Raw genomic sequence first — 16905 nt, forward strand, 5'->3', positions numbered from 1 at the left:
AGAAGACGTCTTTTATTCATAACTCGGTTGTGTAACTTGATAAATCACTACGCATAATGAATTCTGTCACTCCGAAGCAAAGAACAGCATTACGGCAATCTTGTCCGTGAAACATTTTGTCAACATCAAATACTTGCACGCAAGTACCTTTTTAAGACAAGAATTACGGCGATCTCACCCGCAAACCATCTTACCAAGGTCAAACAAAAACGAACATTACGGCAATTCTGCTCGTGAATCATTTTGTGAAGGTTAGATACTTGAATGTAGGCGTCTTTTAAAAGTGAGTCGATTGTTTCTTTTGGCTTACACGATGTTGTCTGGTAAGGACCAAGTTTTATTATAAATAAATAGAAGTTTATGGTTTATATGTGCCATGTATTTTGTCTGATCGATATCTGGTAAGCATAATGTTCTCAAGACAATACTTTTTTGTGACTTGGCCACGATAGCCTCCTTTTCTTAAAAGAGATTCAATGGCCTCTTCTTTTGTCCAGCCTTGTTCTCCCATGACTTCAGGCAAGTAAGTAGCTGTCTCTTTTCTTCCGTCTTGATAAAATTCGATCCAAATACCATGAACACCTATTTCCCAATCAAGATAGTCTTTGGCTACTTCAAAATTCACCAAGAGAGAGACAGCACATTCTAAATGAGGTACTTCGGATAATGTGATTGGCGGGAAACGGTGATCCTGCAAAGCACTAGACAGTTATCAGTCATAGCTATAAGATGTCATTATACCTTATCAAAGCGTATCTTGCAAGTCCCTCGTGTAAAGACATGGGCTGAAAGTTACCAATGCAGCCTCGGAGTGTTGACCCATTTCTTGTTTTTTTGTGCCAAGTAACAAATAAGGGACTAATGAATGAATAATCATCACAAGTCAACACCACTTACTATCCATCATTAGTGAAAGTAGGTTCTGGCTTTGGTTCTTTCTTAAGGTAAGCCACTAGCACCTGAAAGCAAAAGTCGACGTGTTCTTTTGATACAGTCATCGAAGAAAGAATGAAAAGAGAAAAGAAAAGTAACTGCGGACATTTAAATTAGCATAATTTATTTATTTATTTTTTATTCCCAATCACTATCACTTTCTTGCTCTTCATTCTGCTTCTTTTCGGCCTTGACCCAATCATCATCTGCAGGATGAGCAACTGGAGGTGAAGTAGCATTTGAAGAAATATGACTGAAATCGTCTGTATCCTCTGAGCTTCTTTGTTTTTGTTTAACAGTTGCATTATCATCTTCATCAGAATCCCACTTGAAATCAGCTTCATCATCTTCGTTGGATTGAACAATAATTTGACGCTTTTGTTCATCTTGCTCAATCTTCCATGCATGATAGAAATAACGCTGCCAAAATAATGGATAGCTGACTTGAACAGGCACTAATTTGTCCATCATGTCTCTTAGATTAGGATATTCTTCTAATAATTGAGCAATCTCGTCTGTGTATTCCTTAATATCAAAGCTTGCATTGAACGTCTCGAGCACTTTTGTGTCTTTTGTGTCTGGTTCTTTTAAATAAGTGTCAGGGTTGTTTTGCATTTTAGCTATCAGAGCATCTTTGCGGGTAGCACTAATCATGAGTGAATATACATGAATGAGCAGAGTATGACTTACTAGACACGAGCAGCAGGTGTGCTTGATTCTGCTTGTTCAGGTTGCTCAGGTTCCAATACAGTCACGGTCTGTTTGAGGGCGGTGATCACATCCGTACCAAACTTTTGAAGATATTGCTCAGCTGAGCGTGTACCGTTTGTGAGGCCTTCTTTAAGCTGAGTAAGGTCCATGTTCTCTGGTAGATGAACTGATTTAATTTGATTAGGTAAAGTCTGGTTGAGTGTTTGAGTAAGGCCTTCTCTCAGACTTGTCAAGTTGACTGTGTTAATCTTGGCCAGGTTATCACGTATGGCTGAAAGTGCACCATGTTCTTCTTCATCTACTCCTCTTGTCTGCTCTTGTTCTTCTTCTTCAGCGTCTTCTGTTAACACTTGAGCAAACTCTTGAAGATCCTTTTTGGTTCCTTCAACAAAAGCTTCACTCTATTCTATGTTTAACTAAAGTTTTATTTTGGCTACTCCTTGCCTGTTTCTTCACAGTATCCACTAGGTTAGTCCATTTTTTACCCCAGCCAAAATTATTAAATGTTTTGATAATCACATCATCTTCTTCTGCTACTACAGGTTTATTGTCCACTGCCGAAGCAGCATATTGATACATATCATCCATTGTTGTTTTTTTTTTTTTTTTTGGTTAGGAAAGAGAAAAAAAAAAAGAGGGAGTTTGAAAAATGTAAGGAAACATTATTTTTTTTTCTCTCTTTTATTGAGATGCATAATCATCTAAACTATAATATTCTGGATATTTTTTTATCAGTTCTTCCAGTTCTTTTTGTTGTTGAATCAAGTTAGGTGTTAATTCGTCATAGACATCAGTAAAGAGTTGCTTTACATTAGGCTTCTTTTTCTTTTCGGCTGCTGTAAAGCTAGTTAAGATATCTTTCTTGACTTGTTTACGATAAGCTTCTTCTTCTTCTTGAGTCCACCAGTCCTTGAGTTCCATATAACGTCTCAGACGAGTCATAGGGTTATCAAATTGAGCTCTTTCTTCTACTTCTTTTCTATCACGGTATTTTGTAGAATCGTCTGAAGTACTATGGTGACCAATACGGTATGTCATGGCCTCAATCAAGATAGGCTTTTGTTCCTTAATAGCCATTTCTCGGGCAGCTTTGGTGGCATTGTAAATAGCCCAGATATCATTACCATCTACACGAATGGTATCAATGCCATAACCAATACCACGGCTAGCAATACCGTCTCCTTTGTATTGTTCAGAAGATGGTGTAGAGATAGCAAAACCATTGTTACGACTGTATCATATGTAAGCATAACTTGTTTGTATGATCAAACTTACCAGAAAAAAACAACAGGACTCTTCAAGGTAGCAGCCATGTTAAGACCAGCATGGAAATCACCTTCAGAAGCAGCACCTTCACCAAAGAAACAAAGTGTACAAGCATCAGCACCCGACATTTTTAATGCATAAGCAGCACCAGCAGCTTGTGGGATTTGTGTACCCAAGGGAGAAGAAATGGTTTGGAAATTAAGTCGCTTTGATCCATAGTGCACAGGCATCTGTCTACCTTTACCATAATCTAACTCGTTAGAGAAACATTGGTTGACAAACTCGTCAATGGTAAATCCACGATAAACTAACATAAAGGCTTCACGGTATTGTCCAAATACCACATCTTGAGGTGACAAGGCAGCAGCACTGCCAATCATGGCTTCTTCACCATAATGAGTCATATAGAAACTAATACGGCCTTGACGCTGAGCATCGTACAAGATGCCGTCCATCGTATGTAACAGTATCATGTCTTTGTAACACTTGATAACTTTGTCTTTTGATAAGAGAGGGTCATGATCTGGATTTAAAACAGTGCCTGTGTGATCCATGACGCGATAAGCTTGAAGTGTCTGCTGCTTCTGAATAAACTTGAGATTGTTGGTAAATTGGTCAATAGAAGACCATGGTGCTGTAGCAGCTGAATTAGCAGTGGTTGTCACAGTGTTGGTATTGGGTTCAATGACTGTGGTGGCTGCAATATTGCCCAACTAAACATACATGAGCATACATATGTAAACATTTTCTCCGCCTTACTTTAGAAGAAGCAGCAACAAATCTCTTTTGTTGACAAATAAGAGTACGCTTCAAGACGTGTCTTCCTGATTGAAGCATTTAGGGTAAAGAAAAGAAAAAAGAAGCGAGAACATAAACAAAGAAAAAAAGAAGCATTTAAAGGTATCCATTTTACCGTGTGAAAATATGAGCCAGTTTCCTTCTTGAGTTACTTTCGTGGGAAAATCTTTCTTTGACACATTTAAAAAATGCAATTGTTGAATTCTTAGTGATAGTAAAAAAGACAAGAAGCTCTAAGGCTAGATAGAATATTATAACGAATAAAGCATTATTGATTAGAAATAATTCTAAAGTGTTTCATTCTAGTATTTGAAAAACAATCTTGTTATGTGTATCCTTTTGTTATTTTATCAGAGCTCATAGGAATAAAAAGAAAAAGATTGTTTGCTTAAAGAAAAGATAAGTATCTTTTTATTGTAATTATCACTCGGGAGATAGATAACATTTTGCTAAATTCGTTTGACCGTGCAGTGCTACCAGTGCCAATTAGCGGGTCTCAAAAAGCAACTAACAGACATGACTATATCGAAAATATAATTTATTGTATCTCTCTGACTTCACTCTAGAGTGATTGTATATTTGATTTACATAGACTGAGCTTTTTTATGATTAGCACATCTAAAGCTGTTTTCTTCAAGTGCTATAGTATGATATACTCGACTAGAGTGCCAATAAAATATTCCAAAAATAGGGGTTACTTTGCTATTCAATATTGGTTGAAAAGAGCTAATTGTAGTTTTTTTTTTCCCTAAAATCATTTTTTTAATCTCAGATACTGCAAGATTGATTTATTGCGTTAAATTAAAACTTTTTTCTTTGTTATTATGCGAACTGGAAAATCAATAGACGATACTCGACCAGCTAAACGCTTCAAGTCAGAAGACATAAAACTAGAAATTACTCAAACTGGATTTGACTCTACTGATGTGAAAGATGTGGTTTTGAGAGAAGAAGATAGTGTGGTTATCAAGCAAGAACCAGAAGAAAAACTTGACTTTTCACCATACAATATAGAAGGTAAAGCCGCTATAAAACAAGAGCAAAGCAATAATCTCTTTTAGAACCATATTCAACCGAAAACCAGAAAAGCTACTGTCAAAGATGCAATCAATCATTTGAAACAAGTGCTATTTGCCAAGAACATATCAAGACAGCACACAGCCAAGGAACAACACAGACAACGCCAAATGAAAGTGTATCTTCTGATGCGCCACTTGGTCTCAGTAAACCTACTTATTACTGCGATGCATGTAATCTGTCCTACAAGACAAAGACACACTATTCAAGACATCTTGCTAAAAAGCATTCTACAAATACAGAGCAAGGCAATACCGACCTTCAGTCTGATATCAGCAATCCTGACCTTTACTGTCAATTATGTGAAAGAATGTTTTCGTCCAAGTCAAATCTTAGCACTCATCTTAGAAAGAGACACAACATAGACAGAAGATCACGTACTTTTTCCAACCCAAATATTCAGCCGGACCCTAATGACCCCAATTACTACTGTAAATCATGCGAAAGAAGCTATTCAAACAAGATCAGTTTCCAAAACCATCTTAAACACTTGCATGATATTAAATTCTCGCAAAAACCCATTATTGTCAATCCAAACATTCAACCATATCCCATTGACCCCATTTACTACTGCAAATTATGTGAAGAAACATTCGCATGCAAGGAGACCTTTAAGTGTCACCTCAAAAACGTACATAGTATGGCGCCAATTCCAAGTCGTATCACTGCTGGTCCTAACATTCAGCCGGATCCTAATGATCCCAATCACTACTGCAGGTCATGTCAAAGAACTTATTCATCCAAGTCAAATTTCAATGCTCATCTTAGAACTCTACACAGCATGACTATAAGATCACGCAATATTATCAACTGAAATATTCAGTCTGATCTTAAGGATCTCGGCTATTATTGTCAAACATGCAAAATGTTTTATAAATTCAAAACAGGGTTCAAATATCATTGTAAAGTAGAATACCGTAGAAAGACTATGTCAAGATGTGCCCAATTCCAGCTCAGACATTCATCCTGATCTTGATGGTTAGAACGATAACTGCAATCGATGTGAAAAAATATATGGAAACAGGAACAGTTTTGATGATTATTCCAAAAAAAAATAGATGACATAAAGTTGGCATCAAAGAGTTCCATTGTCAAACCCAATATTCATCCTGATCCTATTGGTTCTAATTTTTAACGCCTAGCATACAAAAAAACTTTCCCTTAAGCCATTTTTCAAATTCCATCTTTCAAATGCCATCTTATTAAAATTCATCGCATATATACAAAAAAGATATTTGAAGCATTCGGCCTGACCCGAATGATCCTAACAACTACTGCAAATCATGTGAAAAAACCTATTTACGCATACCAAGCTACGATGCTTATCTTAAAACAAAACACGGCATAGAAGTGAACTCAATGATTCCATTTGATCGCTAAAATTCCTAAAACTGTAGTTGCTTGTCTTAAAAACGCCTTAAAATAACCTCCAGTTAATAAAAGCACCTAACTTACATGCTAAATTTGTCAAAGACTTTGATGCTTTGAGCTGATTTCTTATGTCCGAATAGCAAAATTACTAATGTTTCTGTGTATGATTGAATTTTATTCTATGTGCAGCTTTTATAAGTGCACTTACCTCTAGTCTTTTTTGACTCTGTGCATCTTTAATAACATCAAGGTATTATGCAAGCACCCGAAATGGCCATATAGCGGATATTGAACACTGAAAAATCTATCTTTCAATTCTTGAACAGCCACATCAAAAATCGACCTTTTGCTAAAAACTGCTTGAAGACGTAGTTATTCGGCTTTAGTGTATTAATAAAAGCTGTAGGTTGTTACTTTAAAAGTCTATTGATGTAAAGAATACAGAAAGTCTAGTGATAGACTACTGAGAAAATAGGCAAACATATTCTAGAGGTTTTTCGCTCATAGTATACCATTCTCATAGTACAATTGACAAGCAAACATTTTGCTAAAAAGCTAAAGCGTCTGGTGCTCATTTTGAGAATTTAAGTTCATTTTTAGCCTTATTTTTCATCTTGTAGCATCCAAAAGAAAATCAAAAGTTGCCGAATGACCTATTTTCCTGAGTAGTACCCTTGGGTTCTAGGAGATTTTAGGTCAAATTTTACAAGTCGCTTTTTCTGGTCCATCTCAACTCCAAAGGTACCATGGATGTCGATAACACTGTTTTAGGCATTCAGCAAGCTCTACTATGCCGAAACATACTCTATACCCCACCTCTTTATATGATTATGTAACCCTGTGTAATTGTTTGTTCTTTTAATGGAACATTGGTCAAATTAATGCATCAATAGAATTCATACATCTTATTTTATAGAAAAAAATATGCTTATCTCAAGCTGTACGAGCCCAATAGCACCTTGCCACTAAGAGCGACTGAAATAAACTTTCTTTTCTTTTTTTCTATAAAATGCTTGCAGTTACGACTCTCTTAAAATCAATATGCTGATGTGAAATGATTGCTATTTGAAGCAAAGAGTGTGTCGTTTTTTTTTTTGATTTTCAATAAATATTGGTTTGATCTCAGCAACTTGGCTTCTTGAGCTCATGACGCTTCTTTTTGAACATCGTCTTTCTTAAGTTTTCAAATGGCCAGCTCTTCATCTTCTTTACCTACAACACAGAAATGCATTTTTTTTCTCTTAAATTTTTTAGACCTAGAAGACCCTGCTACAGTGAGGGCAGTTCTCATACTGAAAAAACATATCAGTAGCACCTTAAAGTGGTCCTTGTTATTTTCTATACATCCATTGTGCATTTGTCATAAGTTTCGTTGATAACCGCTTTTAATGACGAATCCTTAAGGATGACGATTGTCAGAGCAAGTCTCCACGCAGCCTAAAATTTGATTGGAAGCGCTGATCTGAGGCAATATTCTATCAATTGATTTGAGCATGGAGGGCTTTGTAGTATGTGACGGGATTGCTCAGAGGAGAATCATCTCGAGACAACAAGAGTTGGTTATGGAAGGAATCCCACAAACAGTTGAATTGTCGGTGCATATAAATTCAGCGATTTAGGTTTTGTTTATTGAATAAACACAGGATCTGAAGTACATTTGACAGATGACAACTGCATTGAAAAAGCATTGAATTGGGTTTTATGATTGATACAACTCCGTTAAGTGAATTTTTACTCAATCATACTATACGCCCTGTGATAAAAATGATGAAAGTAGAAGAAACTGTCTCTCGTTCAATAAAGCACTTGCAGGTTTAATATTAAAGCATCTGTTAGCTTAACATGTCTAATTTAAAAAGAATTTATTAATATTTGGTGGTGCCATCATGAACTTCAATGACAGCTTGGTATCTGTCTTTCATGCTGGACACCAAACGTTCAGCAAGATCAAGGCTGATCGTCTTCCATTCATCAACAAGCACTACCTTCAGTTCGGCAGTGTTGTTGATGCCAGCCCTTCTGCTTTCTAGCTGCTTCTCGAGAGCCTACCACAAGTGCTTGATAGGGTTCAAATCAGGATTTTGAGCTGGCCAGTACTCAAGGCCCTTCATATGATGGGCCTCCTTTCAATGTCTTGACTTGGCACCTGTATGGCAGGCAGCGTCATCTTCTTGAAGTGGAAACAGCTTGTCATACTTGGCCATCAATTACAAGTACCAGGGCTGAAACTCCTCTGCCAAAGTCTCAATGTATTTGTCTTGGTCGATAGGGCCAACACCACTAAACCAAAAATAACCCCAAATCATCACACTACCCTTACCTCATTTGGTAGTAGGGATAATATTGGTATCCTTATACCTCTCACCAATCTTTCTAAGCAATCAGATGCCACATCATTGCCTTTTACAGAGTAGCGAGATTCATCCGACTAAATCACGCTTCTCCACTGGTCTTCAGTCCAATTGACGTGATCCTTAGTCCATTGCAGGCGAGTCTTCTTATTCTTCTCACTTAAAGCTGGCTTCTGAGCAGTGTAGTAAGAATGGAAACCCGTCTGGTCCAAATAATGAATAACAGTTGGGCGATTAACCTCGACTTCTTGAGTCTTTTCATTTTTAACTCGTCAACGGTGAGGAATGGATCCTTCAAGATTGTCAACTTCAAAAGAGCAAAACCCTTAGTTATTTTGGACTTTGGACCTGGTGCTGCTCCCGGCAAAGATGAACCAGTTTTCTTGATTTATTAGCGAAGTTGCTAAAAGTGGACGCGTTTAGTTTGAGGTTTTTCTCAACTGACGTACCTGTGTTTTTTGTGTAGCAACTGTAGTTTCTGTCTTTTGTTTGCTCTCTTAATCTTACGACAAAGTAAAGCTTTTTTTTGTTTTAATTTATGTCGCTCTCCATTTGAGTTAGCCAATGCAAGTTAGCATTTTAGTCCGCTTGGATCATTTCAAAGAGCTTTTATGTTGAACTTTAAGCCTTGTTTCACTAATGAAATCTTATAATAACATTTTTCAAAGCGACACAATAACCTCTCAAAGTGGACTCTTTTTTTTTATTGTCTTCATCTATTTTCAAACAAGTGTCACTGTAAATAAATAATTGAGTATATTAGTTTTTGTGATAATTGGATTCAACAAAAGGCATTTTGGTAACAACAGCATTTTGGACTTTGTTTCTCACTTTGACACTGAGTTCAGTGCCCTTTTTGTGCGAGCCGTTTTTGACATAGGCGATAGCAATGTTCTTCTTCAAAACAGGAGAAGGACAACCTGATGTCACAGCACCAATCGCTTGTCCTTCCTTGTTCAAGACTTCAGCACCTTGACGAGCAGGAGCGCCTTCGATAATAAGACCTACACGACGACGAGAGACGCCCCCCTTGATTTGAGGTAAGATGTGTTCAGCACCCAAGAAACCACCGGTCTCACGACGAGATTTAGCTATGGATCGAATTAAACAACATACGCTAAATACAATGACTTACGAATAGTCCATGTTAAACCAGCTTCAACAGGTGTAGTAGTATCATCAATATCATTACCGTAGAGACAAAGACCAGCTTCAAGACGGAGAGAATCACGGGCACCAAGACCTGCTAACTCAACATCAGGATGAGCCAATAATTTCTCTGTCACATGGATAATTTCTTCGGTAGGCACGGAAAGCTAAGACACATAGCTATAAGTTATGCTCTCACCTTGTTGTATTCTCCACTTACCTCAAAACCGTCTTCACCAGTGTATCCGGAACGAGCTACATGACAAGGTGTACCAGCAACATCCATATGTCTGCCATGCATGAAGCTGAAATCATTCAAGCTTTTACCAACCAAACCTTCAAGAGCAGCAGCAGCTTTAGGACCTTGGATAGCAATCAATGAATGATCTGTAATGACATTGAAATCAACATCTCCACCCTTGTTTTGGAATTCAGTAAGATGTTTGCGAATATGAGCCAAATCCTTATCAGCACAGCCAGCATTTGAGACAACATACAGGCTGTCTTGTTGTTGCATAATAATAGTATCATCAATGATACCACCTTGTTCATTCGTAAAAACAGATAAAGTACCTTGTCCCACAGGTAAGTTTTCTAAATCAGCCACAACCAAGGTCTCAAAGAACTTCTTACGGTCTTTACCAGTAAGGCTAAGGATAGAGGTCAACAATCCCATTTTCTTTTTCTTTTACTATGACTTACCGTGTTTGAAGCATATGAGAGACATCAAAGATAGAAGCTTTTTCACGGGTATGAAGATGAGAAGCCAGCATACCCATATTACTGTATTGTACAGGCATAGAGTAGCCAGCAAATGGAACCATCTTACCACCATGGTTGATATGGAAATCATATAAAGCAGTCTTTTTGATAGGCTATAAAGAAAATCATCAACATGATTTTTCCCAGGCTTTAAATAAAGCGGCGATTCTATTCTCGTACCTCATTGGTGGCAGCGTAAAAACGCTTTGTGATAATGTTGATCAAAGAGGAACGAGGTGCCTTGGTAAGAAGCATGATAAGTTGAAAGAGAGGAAAAAAAGTGAGTAAAAAAAAGAAGAAAAAGAAACGAAAAAAAGAAGATAAAATATATATATATATTTTTCATAGCCATCTATTTTTTTTTTAAACAAGTTTTTATAGGTTATCTAATTGACTCGGTGGAAAAGAAGTACATAACGGTTTGGGACTGCCATATTGTCATACTATTTTATTTTTATTTTTTTGCATAGATTTACATATTCATACATTTTTTCAAGTCAGATAGCTTTTGATTCAATGTATATCGATCACTTTCACTTTGAGCATACTTTAATTTCATTTCAATCACTAGGGACTCAAGATCAGCCAATTGATCTTGCAATTGAGCATTTTTCTGATTCAGGGTTTGATTCTTTAAGCAGAGTTTTTCCATATCTGATTGAACTTGATCTTCAATTTGACTCGGTAGGACTTGAATGACTTTACGAAGTTCAATTGTCTTTTGCTTGAGTGCGTCATTTTCATCATAAATGCGCGCTAATTCTTGCTTTTTCTGAACCAATTGTTCTGCGACCCGCGCATGTTCTTCTTTGACCTGTTTATTTTCATTTTCGAGTGACTTGAATTGTTCTGATAACAAGCGGTTCTTTTTCCGCAATGATTCAATCACACTGGCTTCTGTGTCTGCCTTGATGGTTTCGATTTGATGCTCTTTGGCCAGTCGATCTAGTCTCTTTTTAGAGATTTGTATTTGAAATGATTCACTTAGTAAATCCGTGATATTGTCCTAGAAAGAAAGTTAGTTTTACTATAAGAAAAACATGTTTTTTTTTTTACTTTATAAATGGTGAGCATATCATCTTTCAGGTAAGTGACTAATGCTTCAAATTCCAATGATAACAGCATGGATTGATTCTTGGCTAACAATGCTAATCCGATACGGAATAAGCAGTCAACACCTTCTGTAAATAATGTGTCATAGATACGATAGACAACATCCAATGGGAATTTATAGGCGTACAAGGTCAAGAACCATTGAGAGGCATACATGTTGGATCGTACGCCTTGTTCATTAAAGTGCCTGTGTACATGAGGTAAATGGTCCAACAAGAGACCATCAAATTGAAACAAACGCTGTCGTAATAGATCCAATTGAGGTGTATAATGGCCTCGTAATTCATATCGCTGCATCAATTGAACAAGAATAGAAAATGCTTCCTCTTCTGGCATCTAGTAAGAATTAGTCTTACAGTAAAACAATGCTTGTTCATACATGTAAAAGCAATGGTCCAGCAACAAAAGCAATGCCTTGACAATAGCCGACTTCAGGATCATAATTCGAATAAGCTTTTACAACGTTAAACAAAGCTTCTTGTCCTACGCTGGATTGAAAGAAAGGGTGATGTGGAAATGTGCGATGCAGATCTCTTGTAATGGCTTTTTCATATACAGATTCTTGCTTTAATAGCTCGATGTATTGTTCAATATCTGTCATTTTGGCTAAAATAGGCCAAACAGTGCCTCTTAATGCAGAGGGAATACCGTGCTGAATTTGAAACGATAATTGCTTTATTTCTAATGCTGTAAACTGATGGTGATCTGCAACCACTTTAGACCAGAACTCTAAAGTTTCAATCCTAAGTATTCGCAATTTATCTATAGAGAAACTTACCCCAATCTGTTTCGTGTAAGACTGTATGGGTTTGCTGTATCAGTTCTTGTTCTTTTAATTGATGTTGTGTAACATGTTGTGATGTACTTAAAGGCGGTGTCATTAGCTTGGAATCGTCTTCTTCTAGTGAATCATAAGAACATGCACTGTCATCGTCTGAAAATGCTGGTATTTTATTAATGATATCGGTATCATCGTTTGTAGGCGATAAATGATGTTTATTTACAAATGGCTCGACAATGACTTGTTTTTCTTGAAGAAGATAGTCTGTGCTGGACGTAGTAGTGGCTGTCATAAATGTGAAGAAAAGAAAGAAAGAAAGAAATAGAAAAGCAATATTTTTTTTAATTGATTTATTTATATCAAAAAAAAAAGCGGGGCGCTTTCTGTATAAAATCTATTTTTCCCCTTACATAAATAGTCATCAAAGAGTATAAAATTCATATATAATATGCGTTTATTGAGCTTATAGTCATGATTCTCCTATCTTTCTGATACAAAATATAGTGGCTCTACTATCCTCCTGATATGCTAAAAGACTTATGCGTGTGTAAAATCCAATCATGGAAATCAAAGCTGCGTTTTATACAACCTTCTGGTTATAGAAAACACTCGTGATGACCCACTGTTTTTGTTGGCGGAAACGTAAAATAGTTCTTACTAGGCGGGGTGTCAACTCATGTCTTGAAGTAAAAGAAAAGCAAAAAAAAAAAGGGAGGAGAGGGGGGTTGTTTAGCGCGCCAAGGTCATTCATTATTTGTAGGGTGTCAAGAATAGTTTCAGGTGTAAAGAAAATCAATATAAACGTTATTTTATGCTTTATTATTTGTGTATCTGTCACCAAATAAAGGGTGATACATGTAAGCCATTGATTCGGGTTCGTTGAATGGCGCGCTCTGATGGTTATAAACAACACATCTTTTTGGGCAACTCTTTAGAATTATTGTAGGGGCCAATTTACCTGATATAGGCTACTTTCTAAAACCACAGGAGAATGAGTTGTGTTTATGATGCTTGACTCCTTCAATCTTTTGGTTTCCCTTATAGTGACCAAACATGATTTCTTCACTTGGCATGAGTAAATCAAGTTGGGCCGAGAATAGATGCAATGCTGTAATTAACTTGCACCCACAAATGCACACACATATATATAGACGATTTTTTGAAGACAATCAAACTAAGGCCCCTATCCCTTGTATAGCAAGGTAAGCATGAATGGACTACAAATACAAACAAGGATAACAAATTCGCTTACAAATGTCTATTTCACATGCAAACCATCCTATTTCAACAATGGTAAGATTTATCTCGGAGCTAAGACCCCTCCCTTTTAAAAGGACTCGTGTAAGGCAATTTTTTTTTATTAGACAGCTGGAGGAGGAGAAGAAGATCCAGCTTGATGTTTAAGATGTTGAGTACAGTTGAATTCCAGAATACATTTGTTTGTCCAATCAATACGAGTGATGGCTGTATTGCCCTGAGCCACAAGGGCTATTCGAAGGGTGCCTTTTGCCTTGAGACCTGCTTGATGAGTCCAATATGAGGTCAGTTGTTTAAGTGGTCCTCCGTGTGTGACGATTAGCACAGACTTGTACTGTTTTTGAATGGCGTCTTGAACAATAGACTCAAATGCATGAATCACACGTTCTCTAAATATTTGAAGGCTTTCTCCTTCATGGTTCGTTATCAATTGGTCTATAGATATACCTTGTTGACTGGATTCTGATGTAAGGTAGCTTACATGTTGACGCACTAGAGTACCGAAATCTCTTTCTCGGAGTGAAGGGGAATATTCAATCGATGCATGAGGATGATATGTCATAATGGCTGCAGCAGTCTACTTTGTTCTATAAGCAGCATGTTGCCTTTTTTTTTTACCTGTTCACAACGGGTTAAATCACTGCAGTAAACATGGTCATAGCTCGCTTGTGCTAACCGTTTGCCACAGCTTTCTGCTTGACGCAAGCCATTTTTGTTTAATTCAGTATCTAGCAAATATCAACACATAAAGAGCCATGTTAAAATCGAGTTACCAACATGTCCTTGTAGCCAGCGCTCGTTGTTGGCATCTGTATTTCCATGCCGAACAAGTGTGATCTCTAGATTCATAACAAAAAAAAAAAAGAACCCATATTAGCCCTTTGTAAATGACCATGAAATTCCGACATTTCTGTGCAACGAACAAGCAAGATTCCTTTTTTGGACAAAAGAAAGGGGATGCATGTCTGTGTTTGAAAGCAAAAGCAATCGTGTTGAATTGCTTTCTGTTTATACCAAAGTTAAAAGTGACGAAAATTCACGTTGGCTTTGTAGTAGTCTGAAGCGATATCTCAAGGCAACACAAGATACAGAGAGGCCTAATTGACAATGAGCATTTAAGATCCTGAATTTTTGGGAATGCAATAGGACATGGCAACAGAATGCATTCTGTTATTACACGATAAGAAAGAGATTAGATGCAACAATGCAACAGACCCAACTTCTGAAGAAGACCAACAAGAAGAGGGTGCTATGAACGGAAATGTATTCAATAGTAGTTCTGAATAGAATTATTTCATCGACCCATTCTATCCGTTCAAGAATATCAAGACAATGATTATGCATACGGTTATGGATGGAGATAATGATATGACATCAGAGAGAATGATGAAGAAGATTTCATATGTTTTCAAATTAATCTTGATTGTGGCAGAAAAGGCATTCAGAAATCGTCTAAGGATAAAGTTACCAACAATCAACACTCTAATGCGTTGTCAGACGTAGAGCTGAAATGACATTCCCCAAATTGCATCCCAACCTGTAGAAATTGTCTTGAAAGATGACGCAAGAGTAGAGGTGCAAGTCAATTTGCCTTCAAACTACCTTCGTCTTTTGGCAGCAAACCCTAAGAGGGAAAAGGCTATCTTTTCACTCGCAATGGAAGAAAAATGAAAAATGAACAAGTTTTTTTCAACAGTCGATGTGGACTCTTAATAGCTTTAATATCTGGTCTTGTGATAATGCTCTTGCTACCCACAACAGCCGTGTAATTTAATGAAATCAATGATCTATTGTCTAGAGAAAGGCTCTAATAAACTATGTATATTGACATATGTAATTCAAAACATTTCTTTATGTTGAGACATGTCTTTTGGGTTATTTTTTTTTAGTCAATATAATCATAAAAAGTGAAGCTATACGAAAACAAAGATTCAAACTGAGGTAAAAAAAACTTCATGAACAAATACAGAAATAAATCATTTATGTCTTCCTAGTGTATTCAGTTGATACAGTGATAATAGCACTATTTTATATAGCAATCTTTTTCATATAGCTGCATAATCATGGATTTTGTCTTCCGCCAAGGCTTACAGAGTGGCAGTATCAGACATATACAGCTAGTAGTCCAGGTAAAAAAAGAAGATGGGCGTTTGAATAGCCAATCCTCCTTTTGTATGGTATTCGTCATTTGCCATATCCAAAGCTACTCTCTTGGGCCTCAGAAATATCATGTATTATGATATAGTTTGTTCATCTGTATTCTATACATCAAAAGATATTATAAAGAGTACCCATTTAATAGCCAGTATCTACTGAATTGGGCTTTTTTTCTACCATTTATAGTGTGTAATGACCTTTGATTGAAGATTTGAAGGCAATGCTCAAATCAAGTCGACCTTTCATCTTAGTAAACTCGTTCTCTTTTCATCAGAAGTACTTGGAGGTGATCTTTCCTCACATTGGTTGGATCAGGCCTACATTGGGTCATTCCAAAATTTTCTGATCGAGTTTTGTTTTTTGTTTTTCCATCTTCACAGACCTCCGTGGATCCTCCATGGGTCAAAAAATGATTTTCATAAAGCAGCCAAACCAATGGTACCATTCGATTCCTTGACTCGAAAAAACAAGTCATATTATACCAGATTGATTATTCACGTACACTATCAAATCAGTTGCTGCGTTTCAAAAATACAACGACAGCTTTTCTTTCTCCTGTTTCTTTCACGCAAGACGATGCCAGCACTTGATATTCGAGGTTGTCTCGAAGACTCACCTAATTTTCGAAAACGGATCCAGTCTCATGAAGAATCGATTCAAAACTTTGAACAATCACTCAAGACACTCATCAAACTCACTCGTTCTCAAGTTGATTTATCTATAGGTAAGACTGTGTACTTTAGTATGATTTTAATTCAGTCTATATAGCCTATAGTCAACAACAAAACCAACTTGCACACGAATTTATGTCGTTTGCTCATGCGCAAGATGATCCTATTGTTGGTAAGCCATAGCATGTGTCATGTTTGTTGTCTCATTTAAAGTGTAGCTCAAGCACTTGAAAAGTTTGGTAAATCCATTGAAGAAGTAGAGAAAAGTCGACATATGTTTGTAAGGCTAAAAAACAACAAGAACAACAAAAAAAAAGGGACCTAGACTGACCATGGATCTAGAATACACATGTGGTGGATACATTTATTGCTCCTTTAGATCTCTTCCTGAAGAACACAGTGATGCCTATTAAAGTAACAAATTACATTTGTACAAGTTCATTGATTAACATGTTTGTAGGAATTAAGAAAGAGATTTGAAAAATCAAGCGACGATGTAGATACTGCA

The 16905-nt window shown here is 36.8% G+C and overlaps 8 protein-coding genes across 8 annotated transcripts; 2 read left to right on the top strand and 6 right to left on the bottom strand.

The window, feature by feature from the left end:
• Positions 1-72: 72 nt before the first annotated feature.
• On the bottom strand, positions 73-1009 carry B0P05DRAFT_523724 (DUF51 family protein; the record flags this gene model as incomplete). Its single annotated transcript, XM_051576101.1, has 3 exons — positions 898-1009; positions 742-858; positions 73-701 (listed from the first exon to the last, which is right to left on the bottom strand). Coding segments are annotated over exons 1-3 (503 nt in total), but the record flags the coding sequence as incomplete, so codon positions are not given.
• Positions 1010-2254, bottom strand: B0P05DRAFT_523726 (uncharacterized protein). Its single transcript, XM_051576102.1, has 3 exons — positions 2089-2254; positions 1624-2045; positions 1010-1579 (listed from the first exon to the last, which is right to left on the bottom strand). Exons 1-3 carry the CDS (start codon positions 2230-2232, stop codon positions 1072-1074), a joined length of 1074 nt encoding a protein of 357 aa, XP_051438959.1. The 5' UTR covers positions 2233-2254; the 3' UTR covers positions 1010-1071.
• Positions 2255-2325: 71 nt separating this feature from the next.
• Positions 2326-3365, bottom strand: B0P05DRAFT_576939 (thiamine diphosphate-binding protein; the record flags this gene model as incomplete). Its single annotated transcript, XM_051581746.1, has 2 exons — positions 2326-2875; positions 2920-3365. 2 exons carry the CDS (start codon positions 3363-3365, stop codon positions 2326-2328), a joined length of 996 nt encoding a protein of 331 aa, XP_051438960.1.
• A 1167-nt stretch (positions 3366-4532) lies between these two features.
• On the top strand, positions 4533-5599 carry B0P05DRAFT_583136 (uncharacterized protein; the record flags this gene model as incomplete). The annotated part of the gene is made up of 2 exons (XM_051582229.1): positions 4533-4725; positions 4770-5599. 2 exons carry the CDS (start codon positions 4533-4535, stop codon positions 5597-5599), a joined length of 1023 nt encoding a protein of 340 aa, XP_051438961.1.
• A 3577-nt stretch (positions 5600-9176) lies between these two features.
• B0P05DRAFT_523739 (uncharacterized protein) lies at positions 9177-10806 on the bottom strand. Its single transcript, XM_051576103.1, has 5 exons — positions 10599-10806; positions 10359-10531; positions 9877-10306; positions 9643-9823; positions 9177-9598 (listed from the first exon to the last, which is right to left on the bottom strand). The coding sequence occupies exons 1-5, from the start codon at positions 10671-10673 to the stop codon at positions 9267-9269; spliced, it is 1191 nt and encodes a 396-aa protein (XP_051438962.1). The 5' UTR covers positions 10674-10806; the 3' UTR covers positions 9177-9266.
• A 31-nt stretch (positions 10807-10837) lies between these two features.
• B0P05DRAFT_523741 (rab-GTPase-TBC domain-containing protein) lies at positions 10838-12642 on the bottom strand. The gene is made up of 4 exons (XM_051576104.1): positions 12310-12642; positions 11911-12260; positions 11475-11867; positions 10838-11424 (listed from the first exon to the last, which is right to left on the bottom strand). Exons 1-4 carry the CDS (start codon positions 12602-12604, stop codon positions 10891-10893), a joined length of 1572 nt encoding a protein of 523 aa, XP_051438963.1. The 5' UTR covers positions 12605-12642; the 3' UTR covers positions 10838-10890.
• Positions 12643-13451: 809 nt separating this feature from the next.
• B0P05DRAFT_523745 (histidine phosphatase superfamily) lies at positions 13452-14436 on the bottom strand. Its single transcript, XM_051576105.1, has 3 exons — positions 14343-14436; positions 14188-14297; positions 13452-14146 (listed from the first exon to the last, which is right to left on the bottom strand). The coding sequence occupies exons 1-3, from the start codon at positions 14416-14418 to the stop codon at positions 13673-13675; spliced, it is 660 nt and encodes a 219-aa protein (XP_051438964.1). The 5' UTR covers positions 14419-14436; the 3' UTR covers positions 13452-13672.
• A 1549-nt stretch (positions 14437-15985) lies between these two features.
• B0P05DRAFT_166085 (uncharacterized protein) lies at positions 15986-16690 on the top strand. Its single transcript, XM_051573119.1, has 2 exons — positions 15986-16450; positions 16495-16690. Exons 1-2 carry the CDS (start codon positions 16162-16164, stop codon positions 16578-16580), a joined length of 375 nt encoding a protein of 124 aa, XP_051438965.1. The 5' UTR covers positions 15986-16161; the 3' UTR covers positions 16581-16690.
• The last annotated feature ends 215 nt before the right edge of the window (positions 16691-16905 follow it).

The sequence above is a fragment of the Gilbertella persicaria genome (genome assembly GCF_025201335.1).
Source record: "Gilbertella persicaria strain CBS 190.32 chromosome Unknown B0P05scaffold_3, whole genome shotgun sequence".
NCBI lineage: Eukaryota > Fungi > Mucoromycota > Mucoromycetes > Mucorales > Choanephoraceae > Gilbertella > Gilbertella persicaria.

Coding starts and splice junctions, on each gene's coding strand:
- B0P05DRAFT_523726 (XM_051576102.1), bottom strand. CDS start 2,232: ATGGATGATATGTATCAATATGCTGCTTCGGCAGTGGACAATAAACCT. Junction 2,046..2,088: donor TGGATACTGTGAAGAAACAG/GCAAGGAGTAGC, acceptor AACATAGAATAG/AGTGAAGCTTTTGTTGAAGG. Junction 1,580..1,623: donor ACACCTGCTGCTCGTGTCTA/GTAAGTCATACT, acceptor ACTCATGATTAG/TGCTACCCGCAAAGATGCTC.
- B0P05DRAFT_523739 (XM_051576103.1), bottom strand. CDS start 10,673: ATGCTTCTTACCAAGGCACCTCGTTCCTCTTTGATCAACATTATCACA. Junction 10,532..10,598: donor TTTACGCTGCCACCAATGAG/GTACGAGAATAG, acceptor TTTTCTTTATAG/CCTATCAAAAAGACTGCTTT. Junction 9,824..9,876: donor CTGGTGAAGACGGTTTTGAG/GTAAGTGGAGAA, acceptor TATGTGTCTTAG/CTTTCCGTGCCTACCGAAGA.
- B0P05DRAFT_523741 (XM_051576104.1), bottom strand. CDS start 12,604: ATGACAGCCACTACTACGTCCAGCACAGACTATCTTCTTCAAGAAAAA. Junction 11,868..11,910: donor CTGGACCATTGCTTTTACAT/GTATGAACAAGC, acceptor AATTCTTACTAG/ATGCCAGAAGAGGAAGCATT. Junction 11,425..11,474: donor ATATGCTCACCATTTATAAA/GTAAAAAAAAAA, acceptor CTTTCTTTCTAG/GACAATATCACGGATTTACT.
- B0P05DRAFT_523745 (XM_051576105.1), bottom strand. CDS start 14,418: ATGAATCTAGAGATCACACTTGTTCGGCATGGAAATACAGATGCCAAC. Junction 14,298..14,342: donor CTGGCTACAAGGACATGTTG/GTAACTCGATTT, acceptor GATATTTGCTAG/ATACTGAATTAAACAAAAAT. Junction 14,147..14,187: donor ATTTAACCCGTTGTGAACAG/GTAAAAAAAAAA, acceptor AGAACAAAGTAG/ACTGCTGCAGCCATTATGAC.
- B0P05DRAFT_166085 (XM_051573119.1), top strand. CDS start 16,162: ATGGTACCATTCGATTCCTTGACTCGAAAAAACAAGTCATATTATACC. Junction 16,451..16,494: donor TCAAGTTGATTTATCTATAG/GTAAGACTGTGT, acceptor CAGTCTATATAG/CCTATAGTCAACAACAAAAC.